The sequence below is a fragment of the Urocampus carinirostris genome, chromosome 1, assembly GCF_059441175.1.
Source record: "Urocampus carinirostris isolate Australia breed hairy pipefish chromosome 1, RoL_Ucar_1.0, whole genome shotgun sequence".
In the NCBI taxonomy this organism is placed as follows: domain Eukaryota; kingdom Metazoa; phylum Chordata; class Actinopteri; order Syngnathiformes; family Syngnathidae; genus Urocampus; species Urocampus carinirostris.
Genome location: NC_142349.1, coordinates 50,334,008 through 50,353,611, shown reverse-complemented (window position 1 = coordinate 50,353,611; position 19,604 = coordinate 50,334,008). Strand labels below are relative to the sequence as shown.

Here is a 19,604-nt window from a genome sequence, read left to right as displayed (position 1 = left end):
CACTGTAAAGCGCTTTGGGAAGTCATTTACTTGAAAAGAGCTATATAAATTAAGTTCATTTCATTTCATTATGTGTCGTAGCTGTAGCTGCAGTAAATGTTTTATAGCCATAAAATATTTATTTAGGGTTAGATTGATTCAGAGATTCATGCCACTACAAAAATTATTAATTAATCTTAGTAGGTCTGAGAGTTATTTTAATGCACAACACATACACACACTGTGTTACCAATAAATAAATATCAGTGCTCAACGAAGATAAAGTAACACACGATCAGCGCCATTTTGGATGAGCAGCCACATTTGGTAACATCAACTCGAATCAAAGGGATAACTAGAAATCAATTAAAGGCAGTAAAACTGTGAGATTTTACAGCCAATTAGCCGAGAAACATACGGTTGTACGTATGTAAAACATATCCAGTATCATGAATTAATTAACAGTTCAGGGTGTCCCCTGTCCACTGCCCGAAGACAGCTGGGATGGGCTCCAGCACCCCCGCGACCCTACTGAGGATAAGCGGTGCAGATAATGAATGAATGAGTGAATGAATAAAAACATTAATCACAACAATAAGGGCTTTGGAAAATGTTACCACAATATAAAGCAAAAGTAATTGCCGGGCCAATATTTAATTTTATTGGTGCTTTATGTATTTTGTTGTATGTTAATAAAAAAGAAAATCAGTTTAACTTTAAATCAGTTTTTCCAGACATTTTTTTCAGATTATTAAACGGACATTGAGCAATACTTGACCATTAATTGATGCTGTAGTGTAGTGCAGGGGTCAGCAACCCAACATTTTGCCAGAGCCATAACTGACCAAAAACAATTGTGTTAAAATTAAAAGCCTCATAAAAACATTTTTTAACATCCATTTTAACCTGATTATACTATGAAGGTTTATTTATTTTCCTAATGCTGTTTTTTTCTTGAGTTTTTTTTTTACTTTATGTAGGCTTGAGATCAGGGGATGTTAATCTTTGATGAAGGTCTATACAAATGATTATCACTTGAATATGAATTCCTCCATATTTAATGTCTAAACATAGAAAAAACTAACTGGAAGAGAGGGCTCAGAGAATGCAAAATTTCTCTGTAATTCAGTATTTCAAATGGGAAACGACTTTTACTGACCTTCACTGTGATTAAAGAGCAGGAGTGACGCATTGAAACTGCCCAAAGTGAATTTATATCAATGATTAATTTGAGGAAACTTCACTTTGTCATCAGAGATGTTCAAGTCATTTCCAATTGGACGGGCAAAGTAAATAACACAAGCATAGTCTTGATGAACTATGCCAAATATCAATATTATTGATACTGAGGGAGTATTTGGATCTGATCAACACTATTGTCTTAAGTTGGACACTATGTTCCCATTTTCATTATAATAATGCTGTTTGTGAGTTGTAAGATCATACATGCATCATAACTTTCAAATCTGATCCAATTGTATTTGCACTACTGATTTTATTTTCAAAATATTTCGCAATGAATTGTACTGTGGCAGCACGGTGACACAGTGGTTAGCGTGGGTGCAGCACAGTTCTGAGGTCATGAGCTCAAACATTCCTGTGTGGAGTTTGCATGTTCTCCCCGTGCTTGTGTGGGTTTACGCTGGGTACTCTGGTTTCCTCCCACATTCCGAAAACATGCATGTCAGGTGAATTGGCCAGTCCAAATTGTCCCTCGGTCTGAATGAGCGAGCGAGTTGTCCATCCCTGTGTGTCTGTCTGGCAAACAGTTCAGGGTGTCCCCTGCCCACTGCCCGAAGATAGCTGAGATGGGCTCCAGCACCCCCATAACCCAACTGAGGATAAGCGGTGCAGATAATGGATGGAATTGTACTGTATTTTCCGATCTATAAGACGTACTTTTAAAAATACCAACTTGTGAAAGATTTTTTTTCACATTAGATTTATACAGAATATAAAAAAAACACATTTCATGGAACATGAATATTAGAGAATCTGGTTTCACAATGAGTACAATTTAATCATAAATGGATAATGTATCTAGAAGTATTTTACCGTAATTATGCAGTTCCAAATGTATTTACCGGATTTCCGGCTATATAAGGGCGGATTGCAAATTTGAGGGTTTTGGGTAGGCCTTATAATCCAGAAAATGCGGGGTATTTTTGTACTCTTGTTGACATTGTCATACAGTGAATTGTGATAACGCGCTGCTCGATCTCTTCTACCTGTCTAGTCAATCAACGTGTTTGAGAGGGTCCACATCTCATTTTATTGCGATTTTGTTGTTTTTTCCCCTTTTCTGCCCATAATAATGGCTCCCAAAAAAGTTAGTGATAAGGGGAATGAAAAGTGGAAAACAGTGACAACAACGATTGAGTCGAAGAAAGAAACAGTTGCGAAATAAAAAAATGGTGTACCGTACATGTGTCTACCATTGAAGCGCTGCTGGAAGATACCGTAAATGGTTTAAAAATGTTATATTGTGAGTTTTTACCTGTACATAAATCTTTATTTACTACATAATTAAATAATGGAAAATATTTAGTAAAACATTTTATTAATATTTTGAATTTCTTTAAGTATATGGCTCTTTTAAAGCAGTTTTCGGGGGTTGCTTATATGCAATGTAGGTTCAAATATGAGTATATAAGGTACTAGAAGTCGTTTCGAATTTGCTGGTCATTTCTTTTTATGGGAAAAAAAGGTCAATTTATGATATCTCTTCTTTAGACTGTACAAGTAGTATTTTTCTTGATTTGGGTCAGAGCTAGTCATTAGGGGACAATCGTGCGTCCTGAAATCAAACCAGTTAAGTATGAGTGGTTTATACTATTTGCACTTTGACTTCATTTTCAAAATGTCATGCAATGGAGGGTATTATATTATAGTTACATTGTTGATTATTGATTTGACACTCTTGACTTTTGTTCTAAAACAGTTGTAAATGTTTAAATGAACTGCATTTACATTGCGCTTTTCAAGTCATAAAGTTATTATTTCTTTAACATTAATATAGTTGTCTCTGTAGTTATTTAATATGAAAAAAAAACATTTTTAGAGCATAAAATTTTTCTGCTGTTTATTTATTCAATGATCATGGCATTTCTGAGCAAAACATATAGATCGGATCATAATCGATCAATTCTACCCTGTATCCACTTGGATTGGATTGATATAAAAAATCTCAGTATCGCCCACCCATACTGTGAACACAAAAATCTGAAGAGCTGGTAAATGTCACGCACATTTGGTATCAGTCATAGTATGACTGTGCCCCATGTCTTTTGTCTACACCCACACTTGATCACAAACACTTGAGCGGGCGATTTGCGTAATAGAGAAACGTTGAACATTAATAACCACTGATGCTTTGCTTTGCTTCAAGAATGTGTGAAGAGGGAGTCACACATTTTAATGGTTCATCAGTTACGAGGACTGACAAGGAAGGAAAAGTGCATTTGCATGAAAATCAAAACACACAAAACATACGAACCATCCATAACAACGACACACAAATATTTCCTGAGAATGTTTTTCTTTGTAAAAAAAAATAAAATCGCAGATACAGTAGGTCTATCTGAGGAATCAGAAATCACACGCTTGGTCCAAACGAGAAACATTTGGGGAAAAAAGGAGACAAAAATCAAACAACAACCTCAATAATGATGTTTTGCTATTATTTTCACTCAAGCATTTCGTTAACCTCATGTAAAAATGGCATACTGACAATGGGGCTTTGAGAAAAAGGCTCAAAAGTAACAATTTAAAAAAAATAGTTCCACTTGATTGGTCTTATTTTTCTAGATCAATTAGTACTGATACCACTCAATACATTTTTTAAAACAATCGCTAATTAATCTATAAAAAATCTGAAATATTTTTCTTTGTAATAGCGCCTTTAAAGTTTACATATTGTTCATGTGATAATGGCCTTACCAACATTGGATGATTTTTTAGGAAACTAACTGAAAAATTATGGATTTTAAGATAATTTTGTATGCGATAATGGCCTTGCAGAAAAGGTAGGAATCAGGCTTAAAAAAATCCATCCCGACTCAACCCAGACCGCGGGTATTAAAGCCCTACCCAGCCCGAGCCCAACAAATTAACTTGATTTAAGGGACCAAGGCCAAAGAAAACTTGAGGGCCGGGCTTCTCTTTTGCTGGCTTTTTAAAAAAAAAAATATCCACCCGCCATTGTTCTTTGTTTTCTTTTCTTTGTGTTGCGCGGTGGAGAATTTGCACGATGGATTCAGTCCCCTTTTCGAGCAGCGCCGAGCACGGCGACGAAAGCTGCACTGTGGGCTGCAGAACACTGGCCTAAACAATTTTTGACATTTTTTGTCCAACTTTTGGTCAGCTTTTTTATTCCCATTATCGAATATGAGGTTTGAAAGTAGTTAAAGCCATTCTCGCATGCCAGGAGTTAAATAATGCAATTGAGAATATTAGTTATTCCAATGTTGAAAAGTTCATAAAAAATATGAATAACTGAGACGGCCTTCCTACCTCCCACGCATAAAACAAACAAATCTAAAAAATGTTCTTAGTGCCATTAGCACATAGGGTTAATGACATGTCACCATGTCCTATTTTAAGGATCCCATTTTTCGTTTTGGTATCAATTAGTCTTTATTGTTCAAGAATAACAACAGAGCTCAATATGAACCGCTCAAAACTGAATATGTGAAAAAAACGTATATTGTTTCCTCCCTATTAGAAACATTGCTGACCCAAATTATGGTGAAATCAACTGATGACAATAATTGCCATTTTTTAATTAGTGATTTTAAAATAAATATTCACTCACGAAAACAAATGCCTAGTCATGTTGGGAGACAGTTATTAAAACAAACAAACAAAAAAACTTTTCATTTGAACTTGAAGAAGAAGGATTTCAATTTTACAACATCGTGTATCCTATTCCCGGTACTCATTGTCATTTGTTTACAGGCCTTGAGAACCGCAATTGCCTGTGACCTGCACAACTGTTAAACAAAGTGTCCCTTATCGAATATTCATCTCTTTTTTTAAGCGTCGAGTGAGACCCTCAGGAAGACAGTTTTTCCGGGTGACTCTTCAACTTGTGGAATTTCACACTGTCCAACTTTTCAAAGCGCTTGTCGCAGAACTCACAAGTGTAGTTGTAGTGTGCCTCTGGAGTGTGTTTCTTCATGTGCCAGTTTAGGGAAGCACGCTGACGGCACTGGTAGCCGCAGATTTCACATCTGTCGATGATGGTAGTGACAGAAAAATGGAAATAAAAATATAGATGCAGATTACAAAAGACAAAACAAAAAATTAGCTCCGTAGTTAGAAAAGTGGTCTTTTTTTGCTCATTCACCCAAGATGTTTCTCTCAAATGGGAAGAGCTGGTTGGTGCCAGGTAGTTTTTGCCATTTGGACTCATTTTTGAAGTCTACAGAACATGTAGTTCTGTAGCTAGTTATGTACAGGCATAGGACATTTTAAAAGAAAGCTTCAACGCATCTTTTTGTTTTTTGTTTTTTTTTTAAGAAAAAAATATATTTCAAGCTTTTATCATTGTTTACTAAGCAACAGTTATACATTGCCAAGCTTCTTGAAAATGCTCGTTTCCAAGAAAACTTTTGAGAAAAACTTCTTTTTGTGAAAGGATGCATTTGAAGCACATTTTTTACTTTATTTTTTTTAATTCATGATACCTCTAACACTCTAACATCTAAACGGCTTTCCATAAATACAAGGGCTCTTCGCTTGCAAAATTACATTTTATTGCAAGAACACTGAACCTCTGATTGAACAATGCAAAAACTTCGCAAGACCTTTCTAGAACCCGGGGTTTCCGGTGACGTGATCACACGATTTAAGTCACCATAGCGATCGCGTTCCTGCAGATGTGCACAAAACGTCATCCTTCCCTTTAGGATGATGACAAAAGAGACTTCGTCATCTTTTTTTAGAAAGAAAAAAAAACTGTTGAAGTGTCTGTCTATTCTCATCCATTTATTAGCTTTTCTCACCACACTGCTTACGCCTACTCAAGGGCCGCCTACACACTCCCAATTGAACATGAAGCAGAACTAGGTGGGATGTCGAAAAATATTTTGAGTATGTTGTAAAAATTGAATAGTGATGTCAAACCTTCAGTTTTGCTCATGTTATGTATTATATGAATAAGCATTGGCAAAATGATGGACTAATTTCTCCTCTTAAAGGCTTCATAAATGTTTCCAAACGTCATCATGGTGTTCTGTATTTAGAGCACATGCGCAGTGGTTAGTTCTGAGGTCATGACATTCCAAAAACATGCATATCAGGTTAATTGGCCGGTCCAAATTGTGCCTAGGTATGAATGAGCGAGCGAATTGTCTGTCCCTGTGTGCCCTGCGACTGGCTGGCAACCGGTTCAGGGTGTCCCCTGCCCACTGCCCGAAGATAGTTGGGATGGGCTCCAGCACCCCTGCGACCCTACTGAGGATAAGCGATCCAGATAATGGATGGATGGATGGATGGGCGTTGTAAAAAATAGCAGCTTGCCATATTCATGGGTGTCGTGCACACTTGAAGAATTTTGTGAACTTTTTACTTTTAATTCCAAAAAGTGCCCACACACACCTGACGTCAAAAGCATAATGCCAACCGGCAGTGTTGTCACATGCGCTTGTCGCCAGATGTGCGCGAGGCTTTAAGATAGTGACACAAATAATGGTCGTATTGTTTCATCCCTCTATGTTAGAGATGTGTCTGTCATTCGTAGATATTTCTAATATATAGGAAAAAATACTTACTGTAAAGGTGTTTCTCCCGTGTGTGTCCGTCTGTGAACTTCCAGGTGATTTTTGCGCTTAAATGATTTTCCGCACGTCTCACAGATGAAATCGCGGACCCCTAGAGAGAAAAGCCATTATTCTTATTTTTAGCAATTTGAGAAGATTGGTTCTCGAATTGGGTTATCAGTATATTTGGGGGCCTGTGGTTAACTAAAGAATTTTCAAGGGATATTTGAGGTTTTAAAATGTAAAAGTAGCATCATTCCTAAATCTGAGCACTTGCTTCGCTACCGTTACAGCATTAAAACCATTGTCAGAATTCTTCTCTCAGTGGCACTATTGACATATTCATGCATTATCTTTCCTTTGTCTACATTTTTGTGTTATTTCAGTGGGAAAACATAAAAATTGTTTTCCTTGTTTTTTTTTTTCCTTTTCAATCGGGTTGCAACAAACATCAGATCACTTAATGAACAATTCACCTAAAAGGAAAAAAGGGATGACAGGTTAAAGCCAAAGAGAAACCCCTCTTCATAATAATTTTAGATGCTTCTACTATCAATCATTTAAATAAATTATCATACCTTGCATCATTATAGAATCCCACTAAGAGTCTCAGAGACAGAACCAGCAGGCTAAAAGACAGCTTCTTACATCAGGCTGCCAGAACTATGAAGTCTCTTCCTTCCCCACGCCCTCCCGCCCCTCTTTATTGTGCCATGTTTGCACGCAGGAAAGAGGAAGTAACTTAATCTGTGCTATATTGTGCATATAGCATATTGGACATTAAAGTTTAAGTTGTAACAATCATTTGATAGTCCACTTATAAATGATCACATTGTTTCAATCATGATATACATTTCACAGTTTCTGAAGGCTTTTTTCCCACATTTCTCCTCACTACAATATTACAATGTGTAAAACCAGAGCCGAATAGGCAATCTCATATAAATTTTGAAATGGAAAGGGACGTTAACCTTGCGTGAGTTACGAGAGCCAGACAAGACCAAGTGGGAGCCGGTGCCGAGCTGCCCACTTCCATTATGGGCCTTTTTGCAGCCCAAAATAAAATAAAATAAATGAGTTAAATAATACATTATATTAGAGTAAATTCTAAGTCATTTAGTTAAGAAAGCAATCCTTAAAATTGCAAAATTATCTCGCCTGGGGGACAAGCCTGTTTTTTTTCTGTGTAAAATTTGGAAGAGCCTCAATTAAACCCTGGTTTGGTATTTGGCTGACAAAATGAAACATTAAACCATTGGTACACCAATTAAAAGTTCGAAAATCACTGTGCCAGAAGAATTAATACATGATTCAATGGTCTGAAAGAACATGTCTTTACAAACCCACCTGAGTGGATGATCATATGGCGATGCAGGTGGTTGGAAAGGTAGAATTTTTTGCCACAGCCTGGATGTGGGCAAACCTTTGTTCTGCCTTTCCGGTGAACCAGGTTCACATGATTCTACAAAAAAATAGTCAAAATGTGTGATATGAGAGTTGTTAAATATAAATGGAAAGTAATCTCACCTGGAAGCTGCTAATGGCCACATAGACTTGACTGCAGCCCTCATAAGGACAATGAAACATTTTGAGCATCCCGTCAGCTTCAACAACTGGGCCTCGCCTGTTTCTCTTTGACCTGGCCAGGCAAAAACCGCAAAAATATTTTTTTCTGCATTCTTAAATTTATTTTCTTCCCCAAGCTAACCTTGTCAGACTCCTTTGCAACTCACGGCCACTGGTTAATTCCAGAGTGTCAACCCTGGGTCGTAGAAACTCTTTGTCATTTAAATCTGTGGAGCACAGAATGTATGGACGGAAAATTGTAGCTCACCAGTATTAATCATACTAATGACCAATCCCCGTAGCATGTTATCATTGTGTCAGCTCCATTTACAAACACTAATCTAATGGCAATGTAGTGCTGTTCTATATGAGCATACTTGTATACCAAAATGTATGATAATTTGGGAACTCTCCAAGCACGTTTACGATATATTAGCTATCTTGTCATATTTTAGCACATACTGACCATTTATTTGTTATATTTGATCAATTCCCATAAAACACTCAAAGAGACAGTGTGTATCATATGACGGAGAGATGTTGTTGTACGGTGTAGTGCAACAGAAAACGAGTGCTAAAAAGCACATGGAATAATACAAAATTCTGAGACTGAAGTGACCAAATCGCATCATATTACTTTTCATTGTTTTGCGCAGTCTTTTTGAGGTTTTTGTGTACCCATAGCAGCAAGATGGTGGAAAATTATGAATATTTAAAAACTTTATCTGGAGCTTCTATTTTTCCAACAATTGAAGAAATCACAAAATTCATGAAATAAATAATCCAGATTGAATACCCATAAAACCCAAAACCTATTAATAACAAAATGTAAACATTAAGTGCAGAAATGGTACCATAAAAAACTCATTAGCAGCATAGGTCATGTATTTTTGTTTATTATTTGTACATTTGTATGTCTTTTCGTCAATTGTTAGGCTATTTGAAAAAGAGTTAGATTTTTAATGTTGAAGATTATAGAATATTCTGATGTTTGTGCTTTTTCTACCTGTCTAAAATGTTTTAGAAATACGATGAGTATAATTTGGCGATTCATTGATTACTATGTACAGTTCTTTCAATAGTTCCACTGGTTCCGGTCATTAGTTAATCTTGCTACACATTACTTTTGCACTTTCATCCCACTTTTAAAATGTTGCTTCATTGCAAGGACTAATGGCAAAAGAAAGATCAGATTTACAAGTCACAAACATAAAATAATGAACCTGAATTTGAAAATATGGCATGCCACTCATTGCAACACACCAGATATGCGTTCTTCCCCATTGGTAGCTTGGAACTTTGCTTCGGCCTCACGAACTTGGTTGCAGGTGATGTCAGCAATGAGAGAGCAGGTGTCATTTGTCACACATCCATCACCAACGCCAAGCTGGATTCCATCTGATGCAAGAGTTTCATAGGTGGGGCCAGTTATGATGATAAGCTGAAAACAAACCAAGGATTCCCTCTGACTTATTCAATGATACACTGAACCCCCATTCATTACAGCTGATACATACAACAGAAATGAAATTCTACTGCATAAACTACCATTCGGAAGTTTGGGGTCGCTTAGAAATGACCTTATTTTTGAAAGAAAAGTAGTTTAAAATAACATAAAACCAATCATAAATACACACTATAATCCTGTAAATGACTATTTTAGCTGCAAATGTCTGTTTTAATACAATATTTACATAGGTGTATAGAGGCCCAATTCCAGCAAGCAGCGCTGGAGTACATTGTGGTTAAGAGTGTCAAAGGGCTAATGGATGACAAAAAACCTTGTGCAATTATGTTAATAATAGTTCAACTGGTTAGAGAATCTATTAAAAAAAATGTAAAAAAAAAAACTAACAGTGTGTACTACTCCCCTTAGAGAACATCACAAAAAGGCTCTAACCAGAGTAGAAAAGAAATGGGAGGCACAACAAAACAAGAGGACAAGTACACCAGAGTCTCAAGTTTTAGAAATAGACACCTTACAGGTCCTCAACTAGCAGTTAAAAAATACCCACAGAACACCAGTGTCAACATCTACAGTAAAGATGTGACTGAGATGCTGGCCTTCAAGGCAGAGTGGAAAACAAAGTCATATCTGAGAATGGTCATATGGGAAAAAGAATAGAGACATTTCAAATTGTGTAAAAGCTTCAAACACATTCTAAATGCAAGCATATAGAGAGCTACCACAGGAAGCCTTGGCATTTTTTTGAATGAAAGCTGTAAATGAATATCTTGACGTCAGATACATTTTTTTATTAACCTAGCACAAAACCATTTATTTTTCATTTAAAATATAGTATTATTTACCTAAGAATTAGAACACATGAGCAAGGACACATTTGACCACTCCTTCCGACTGACCTGTGATCCTTCTGATTCTGTCTGGTGGTCAGGAATGTCACATCTCGTCACCATTGTCTGCAAAGTGTGTGGGTCAAAGAACTCCCCTTTCTCTTCTTCCTGAACCGGAGACGAGATCAACAGTTCCGGCTGGAATGGAGCCACCGAATGTCCTAAGTCCTCATCTGTATCCACGATTTTATCAGTAAACGAAGTTCTCACAACAACACACTGGTAATCACACCCAATTTCTTCTTCCTGCGATTCCCCAAGGCCCTCAGTAACAGAATCCTTTTGTCTTTGACTTGCATCCTCAGTTTCATCTTCTGCGTTAAGGGGGTTGAACATTGCTTCCGAGGAGCTTTGAGGTCGTTCGAGTACCATCGCCGCATCCCACACAGGCTGGACAATCGCAGGAATATCATTTGAGGTAGTTTCTATATTTGCATCTTGTGTTTGTGCTTCAGTGGACTGGGGCTCACTTGTAGTTGTATGCTGAACCTCATAAACAATGGTTGCTTCACCTAAATCTCCAGAGAACATATTAAATAAGAAGCATTGACAAGAAATTTGTTTATGAAGGCATGTACAGTAATCCCTTGCTGCATCGCTGTTTGAGCACTTTGACGATTTTCATCGTGCTTTGTGTTATGCATTCTGATTGACTAATCAGTTGCCCTGCCCCTTTTCTGCTTGTGTCTTCCTGCCTGTCAATGACGTTGCGGTTTGAGTTGTACACATACGTAAAATAACTGACGAACCTACATTAGTATGCGCAATCATGTTAACATACGCTATGGATCGTAAAATGCACTAGCAGCTAGGGCAAAAGGCAGAGGGAGATGCTTTCTATCACCAACAAAATGGACTTCTCGATCTGGTTTTGCACTTCCTAGTGGCACCCTAGTTTATTTAAAAAAAAATGATATTGGAAAAGTATATGGTTTCTGTAGAATGGAAACAGGACACATTGCAAACGTTATTCAATGAACATAGATACGTAGGGTACATATAAGGCTTTTGGATTTTTTGCGCCTCCAGAAATATTTTTATTTCTTTGTCCAATATGGCGCAAGTCGCCGGAATGTAAATGCAGTTTTCTATAACGTCCATATGATGGCGACAAAGTATAATGTGGAGTAAAGTGGATCGTGTTTCTGAATCAATACAGTTGTGTAATATTGCGGCAAGATTATTTTTGAAATTATAATCCGACAGTACATACGTTGTTTAAAAAAAAACAAAAAAAACTTTTATAAAGTCCAGTCTCACGGCCTTTTTGAGGATAAGCAGTGCAGATAATGATTGAATGAATGAATGAATAAATGAATGAAGTCCAGTACTTTTATATGTTGAAAAAAACATGAGTCTGTAAATTCTTTTTTTTCTTTGGTTTCAATGTACTATATAATATAAATTGATTAATAAATTCAGAAAGGTGTCTGCTTTACGGGTTTTGACTATTGCAGGACCTTTTTGCAACACAACCCCTGCGAAAAACGAGGGATTACTGTAATAAATTTTCATTTTGTACCTTTTAACAGTGTATTTAGTTTTCTCTTCCGGCTTGACAACTTTTTGGAAGTCCGAGAGACTTTTTCTACAGCATTTTCAATATTGCATCCTCCATTTTCTCCGTCTTCCTGATCATAGTCACTTGCCTCATTCACCGGGGAGGAAAGGTGTTGCACAAATGAATGGTCAGAATCACATTGCCAGATGGCAGCAGTGGAGAAGTTGGCCCGGGGTTCCAGAGCTTTGAGTTGGGGCTCATGAGGGCAGGAACGTAAGTGTTCCTGGTACCAAAACACCAGGCTCTGGAGATTCGACTCAGGCTCCCTATTATCTGGCAAACAACAGGCAAAAGACAAATAACATTTAAATGGTTTTGCAAACATGGTTATTCAAAAGGGGCATGCGAGTTAATACATCTGATAACGTGTTAAAAATTTGTTGCACCGAGTAACAATGGGAGTGCTCTACTTGGAGGAAACCAACTAAGGCTGTGTTGACGAAACTCTAGAAGACTAAAGCAGTGTTTTTCAAGAAGAAGAAAAATCGGAGGGTCAATTACACAGTAGATGAGGATAATGCCCTGCTCAGCTTCTTCGTGTTAAGTGAATCGGCGCCGCCCCAATTGTGTTTGAGAAGGCCTGCATATAATTTTATTGTGATTTTGTCTGTTTTATTTTCCCAAAAATAATGGGTCCCAAAAATAAGTGGAAAACAGCGACAAGGCTCGGGTCAAAGAAGGAAATGATTGCAAAATATGATAAAAATGTACGAGTGTGTGCCTTTGAAGCACTGCACCTGTTTACAATTTATTGCAAATGCATCTAGAAATATACATAGACACCCCCTACTCCCTACACTGGACCCTCATCAGTTTGAAAAGAGGACTTTGGACCAATCTGGAACAGTCCAGTGCAAATTTTCCATTCAACGTCAGTAGCTTCTTCCATTGTCTTAAGTTCAGAAGTGGCTTGGCCAATGAATTATGGCTTTTGTAGCCCCATTCTCTGACACATCTGTAAACAGTGGCTTTTGATACCTGGGCTATAGCCTCAGTCCAGTAAGCTTGTCAAAATTCAACAAACAACTCTTCTTCACAAATCTCTTTTGGGCTGCGGTCGTTTCTCTTGGTTGTGCAGCATTTTAGTACATTATAATTGTAGTGCAATAAAAAAAGTGTGCAACGTAACAATAGTACAATGAAAAGTAGAGCAATAACATATAGCAGCAATAGAAATTACCTTAAAAGACGCAAGACATACATTTTTCACAGATTTATTGCCTAAATTGACAGTAAAATGTTTTTGTGGTCACCAAAGCTCGGGAAATAATACAGGTTTATCATTTTGGTTAATAATTTTGCTGTGATTTGGAATTTTACTATACTTTTATCTAGTTTTTTTAAATTTTACTATGTTTTCAACTCATTAGTTTCTATTTAAAAAACACTTAAAACGAGGAAATATATCTGAAAGTCAAACAAAAATTGTTTTGTTAGGAAGTAACTTTTTTCATTTTCTTTTTTAAATGATGTGCAAGATATTTACTTCATTTGATTTATTTGTAGTGCAATCAAGCAGCGTCCTCTAACAAAATTATTAAATATATTTCCTTGCACTACCTCATGAGCAAATAATTAGTATTTACAAAGAAAAAATAGTATACTGATACAGCCAATTTATATGATTGAATGTTACAGTTACTCCCTAAACAAAAGAAGAAAGCAACTGTACTGTAAGTAAAATGATAACAGGTTGTGTGTGCAGCTTCAAGGTGAAAATCAAGTCACCACTACAGACCCAAGTACAACTCATTTAATTAGGTAACTCACCATCCTGCTCACACACGGACTCCTTAAGAGAAGATTCCCTGAAAGATATGCATAGAAAATGTTGGATGGACAAATAAATGGTCTCTTAACCCTCTTCTTGTGTTCGCTTTTAGGTAACACGGCCTATTTTAGCAAGTCAGTGGCGACTCGTAACTTAAATCACCTGAAATGTACACAAAAAACAATAATACACCATTTTTTCCTCATCTCTTGACTATCTTGTTAAACCTCCTTATTCATGAAAATATTATTTTTTTTTAATTTTTGATGTGGGTCTTTTTTGGCAGTATACCCCTAGTTTTTTGAGAAAAATGAACACCTGCTTTATTTTTCTTTACTGTTACCATTATAGTAAAATTCCTCTTCAGGGATTCTTGTCCAAAGTTACAGCTGGTGAAAACAATTGTCAAAAGTGACACTGTGGCCCTGCAGTCCAAAAGTCTTATCAAGGACCACACAATTAGTGATGCCACTTGCAATTATACCTGTGTAAATCTGTGAATTTCAAATACAGTTGGATTTAGCATCACAGGCTACTCAGATTTTGATGCCATATTCCCTGGCTTACTTTCACCTGAAAGGTCTAAACTTGGCTGAGGTGACAATGTTACCTGGAAAATACTTTGCGAATTACCAGCTCTATACTGAATTGACCCTATATGTAGACAATTCTTGGTATTTTTCATCCAAACTCTGCACAGGAAGGCTGGTAACTGGATTCCAAACCATGGCCTCAGAACTGTGCCACAGACACGCAAACCGCTCATTTGCCGTGCCACCATCACAGAAATATGTAGCTTACATTTTAAGTTGCAGAAAGGTCTTCCCATTACAATAAGGCTACCATTAAGACAAATTCAACCACTGTTTTAGGACTTTCAAAACCAATTTTTAAAATTTTTCCATTACTATTACAGGAGAAAATTCAATGTGAATCAATCCATAGTCCTGTGGTTTGAAGTCACAGAGTGCTGCCTTTTAGAAAAAGAACTAAATTTTAAGCCAAATATTAATTTAGCAGCTATCATTCACTGATTGGGGACAGAAAATGAGTTTATGTGCCCCATTTCATTAGTGTTTGTGCCGTCTCCGTTTCGTCTACCTCTACCGCTTACCCTATCAAATTACTCTAATTGCTTGGCTGAGATTTCAAGATGTGTACTTTTTTTCTGTGGGTTTCATCATAAAGTGCCTCAACAGTGAACCCAAATTGTTAAATGAGCTGCAAAATAAAGGATTCCTTAGTGCCATACAGCCAAAACAAGGTCTGTTGGTGTGATACCGTGGCTGTAAACCGTAGTGGGAATATGATCTTTATATACCGGACCGAACCACCACATCTACTGATCTCACTTTGATTATGGATGTTTCAAACTTGTCACTTCGCTGATCAGGATTAGAACTATCTTTCTATCTACCTTGGTCATATCCCTCGAGAGGGGTGAGAGACAGCAAGACAAACATACAAAAACAAGATAAATAAAAGGGGGAAAAAATAGCAATTAAAAAAAAAAAAAAAAAACACACACACACACAAACATTTTTGGCCCATGGCCAACCCAAATGCCCAAACAAGTTAGGCACCTCAGCACCTAAGTTGGTCATGCTTTCGTCCTTCCAGATGAAATGGGACACAAGAAAGTGGCCGTGTCGCTCGGGTCAGGGTGACAGAACACACTCTTCTGTTCAACAGCAGGGCCCAACAGCTTTCACTGGTTTACCCCTGCCGCATCATACGGGTGCCCAACACATCCTTTAGAACGCGTCCACAATCCCACTATCCTTTCACAACACCTCTCCACTCCTTCCTATGACCAACAAGAGCTCTAGCTTCCATTATATTTAGACCACTGCAGTGCACTCATAACACTATCCATCCACATCAATCGCGGCATTCCTCTTGGTCTTCTTCCATTTACTTTAGCTCTGTAGATCCTCTTCAACATTCGCTCCTCTCCATATGTCCAAACCATCCGAGTACTCTCTTATCAACACGCTTGGTTAGTTCCACTACTACTCCAGTTCTGTCTCTCACAATTTCATTTCTCAATCTATCCAATCTTGTCACTCCTAATATACTCCTCAAACACTCCATCTCAAAAACATTCAATTTCCTTCTCATTGATTAGAATGCTTTGGAAATAGTTTGCATGTATAGAATTTTATCTTTGAGCCACATGAACTCATGAAAAGAGCCAAATCTGGCTCGCGAGACATATGAACTCATGAAGAGCCATAGGTTCTTGACCTCTGCAATAAATGAATGTATGTTTTTGTATGCATTAAAAATACAAAAACGGGTCGGTGGCGACCCAAACACAAGAGGAGGGTCAATTTAGAAGACAATGTCACATGCATAAACTACAAAAAATATAAATAACATGCATTGTAGCAGAAAAATAAAGGTGCCACTCACTTTGAGTGTTTCTGTTGATATTTGTCTCCAAATGTAGAATGAAGCACGATTAAATAAGCTGCCAGCCCAGCATCACTCAGACTCGTCCGTCTTCGGAGCTCACTCCAGAGCTTGTGCGACTCTCCCAGGTAAACCCTCCGAATATCGTACTTCTTTCGCGATTCAAGACGTCGCTTTGTTCGGTCTGACTCTGTTAGCCTCGGTCTCCCTCTGCATCGCCTCAACATTGCCTTTGCTCGTTCACCACAATGTTCAATTACTAGAGGAAGCTCTGGTTCCGACACATTATGCGCCATCTTGACGACAACAACAGCTGATGCGCGCAAAATCCGGATGTTGTGATAGTGCTCCATCGGAAGCACTTAAGAGAAACATTTTTAATTGCAAAATGTCCTCGTTAAAATATTATGTATGATGTTTTTAGTCTTGTTATTTACATTAATATAGCCTAAATATAAGAAATATCAGATCACGACACGAAAATAATCACAGTGTGGTTTGTCCTAAAAGCATTAGTTGCCACACGGACTTAAATGACAGAGACGCCAATGTGCAACACGTAAACCAGTGTTGGGAATTCAGGCTCTTTTTAGAGAAACGGCTCTTTCAGCTCGGCTAACTAAAAAGAACTGGCCATTTCGGCTCCCAAACAGCCATTCCGATTGTTTTTTTCCTCTCGCTTTAATTCAAATTCTAACAAATATTATGTAACATTATGTATTAAATGGCTTAAAAAGGGAGAAAATAAACTTAATAAACCAAGATAAAAATAGAAGAAACAAAAGAAGACAAAAATAAAAAGGGAACTGAGGAGGGAAAGCAAGAAAAAAAAAAAACTAGGAAAATGAAGCAAAGAAAATACAAACAAATAAAAGACAAAATGGAAGACAAAAAAGAAGAGGAAAGCAAAAAAGAAGGAAAAAGATAGGAGAAAAGAATCAAAGAAAAGGGAACAAAATCTGAATATACAAAAGGTAAAAAGAAACAATCGAATAGAATAGAACGCATTTATTTTCATTACGCAGAGTGTCATGAAATTCCAAGCTGCCCCATCAAGTGCACCTATACATATATAATATAAAGTAACATAGAATTTGAAAGCACTGCAAATACCAATATGCCAAAACTATATATGAATTTACACAAAACAGGACACAATATAAAAACCCGGTAGGCAGCAACTGTGAAAGCAATGATTGATGATGTGTTTATTTACAGATTATTGGTTATTTGCAGTGCAAATACGGATTACCTGATACGACAAAGAGGTGCGGATGACACCCAGTGCAAATTATGTCAGTTCAGTGTGGATTTAAGTTAACTATTGTGACAGCTTTAGGGTAAGAAGCTATCCTGGCTCAAATAGATCTATATCACCTATCAGAGGGTAGTAGGTTGAATCGATGGAAGCCGGCGTGAGTAATGTCCTTTATCATACCTTTTGTTCTGTTCAGACAACTGGAATTGTAAATTTCAGTCAAGGGAGGCAGTGGATTGCCAATGATCTTATGTGCAGTGATAGCCACCCTATGCAGCCTCTTCCTGTCTGACACAGGATAGATCAGGGGCGGCAGTAGCGCTCGTCTTGGGATCATGGGAACCTAGTTCGAATCCCGGCTCGTCCGTGTTACATGTCGAAGTGTCCTTGGGTAAGACACTGAACCCCTAATACCCCCAATAAGCAGGTTAGCGCCTTACATGGCTGCAAGGCCGCTTTTGGGAAATGTGGAGCACATTGTAAAGCGCTTTGGGAAGTCATTGACTTGAAAAGCGCTATATAAATGCAGATCATTTCATCAGAAAGCTCTCGATGGTGGAGCGGTAGAAAGTCACCAGCATGCTTGTGAAGAAGAAATTAACAAAAGGCTGGAAAATAAAAAAGGATATGTAAAAGGAAGCAAACAATTAAAAAGGAAAAAAAAGGCTGGGAAAAAAAAGAAAAAAGTGACAAAAAAAGATTTGAAAAACATTTTTGGGAGGGTCCCTTTTAATTGGAATATTTACAGTTACAATGTAAAATCTCCGCAAAATAAATCATTTTAAAGCATCATTTTTTCTCTCAATGGTGAACTTTTAACTCATTTATGTCAGAACCAGAACAGACAGTAGACCCAAACGCGTAACATTTCACACAAAGCTTCATTGAGGAATCGGGGAAATCAGACGCGGGGAAAAAAACGACAGCGATCCGGTGCTTGCTGGGCAGGAGAAGCAGGAAGCCCTTGAGATCGGCGCGAGGTCAGAGGACGGAAAAAAGTCGAGCAGCTGGGACGGGAGGATCGGAGCGTGGTCGGAGGACGGAATCGAGTCAGGTGACCGGAGACGATCGGGAAGCCAGGGACAGACGGGCAGGAAACAGGACAGGACAGAACGGAACGGAACAAACAGGAGTCAAAAGGTGCTTGCCTTGCATGTGCGGAGGTTCGCTGACGGACTGACCAGGAGTGAATAAGAGTGTTGAGTTTAAATAGGAGTAGAACCAATCAGGAAACAAGCAGCAGCTGGTCAAACGAGCGACCACAGGTGAGGGGAATTGGCAAATCATGACAATTTAAACTTCCATCCATCCATCCATTATCTGATCTGCACCGCTTATATTCAATAGGCTCGCGGGGGTGCTGGAGCCCATCCCAGCTATCTTCAGGCAGTGGGCAGGGGACACCCTGAACTGGTTGCCAGCCAGTCGCAGGGCACACAGGGAAAGACAATTTGCTCGCTCATTCACACCTATGAACAATTTGGACCGGCCAATTAACCTAACATGCATGTTTTTGGAATGTGGGAGGAAACCGGAGAGCTCAGAGGAAACTCACGCAAGCACGGAGAGAACATGCAAACTCCACACAGGAGGTTCGATCTCATGACCTCCGACCTGTGCAACACACGCGCTAACCACTGCACCGCTGTTCCGCCCCAATTTAAACTTTAAACGTTTTTATCCTAAGCAACTTTAAAGTCAAGCAAATCTTTGAAAAACACACGACAAAATGCAAATTAAATATACTCACTTCTCAGCACCACGACAAACAAACTATGAAATAACATAAAATTTACATTTAGAAAAACTAATCGTGAAACACATTATCCCGGAGTAACACAGGCAATATAATTTCACATATTTACAGACCTACAAAAAAAAGAACTACAAACCATCTTCAGTTTTAAAACGTCTCATATCATCTCATTAGCTGCACCG

The 19,604-nt window shown here is 38.0% G+C and overlaps 1 protein-coding gene across 2 annotated transcripts; it reads right to left on the bottom strand.

The window, feature by feature from the left end:
- Nucleotides 1–3,525: 3,525 nt before the first annotated feature.
- On the bottom strand, nt 3,526–16,906 carry znf653 (zinc finger protein 653). Of its 2 annotated transcripts, none has more exons than XM_088343839.1 (10): nt 16,409–16,906; nt 13,993–14,030; nt 12,184–12,495; nt 10,671–11,179; nt 9,570–9,747; nt 8,449–8,533; nt 8,268–8,379; nt 8,088–8,202; nt 6,753–6,852; nt 3,526–5,210 (listed from the first exon to the last, which is right to left on the bottom strand). In XM_088343839.1, exons 1-10 carry the CDS (start codon nt 16,759–16,761, stop codon nt 5,033–5,035), a joined length of 1,980 nt encoding a protein of 659 aa, XP_088199965.1. In that variant the 5' UTR covers nt 16,762–16,906; the 3' UTR covers nt 3,526–5,032. The 2 variants fall into 2 exon arrangements, with proteins under 2 accessions (XP_088199965.1, XP_088199973.1); XM_088343847.1 differs by having other exon boundaries at nt 10,671–11,173.
- Between the last annotated feature and the right edge of the window lie 2,698 nt (nt 16,907–19,604).

What these genes read in the sequence shown, in the direction of transcription:
- znf653 (XM_088343839.1), bottom strand. Translation starts at nt 16,761, where the DNA reads ATGGAGCACTATCACAACATCCGGATTTTGCGCGCATCAGCTGTTGTT. An exon ending in CAGAATCAGAAGGATCACAG is followed by an intron (nt 9,748 to 10,670) that starts GTCAGTCGGAAG and finishes GTTTGTTTTCAG; the next exon opens with CTTATCATCATAACTGGCCC. An exon ending in TGGCCATTAGCAGCTTCCAG is followed by an intron (nt 8,203 to 8,267) that starts GTGAGATTACTT and finishes ATTTTTTTGTAG; the next exon opens with AATCATGTGAACCTGGTTCA.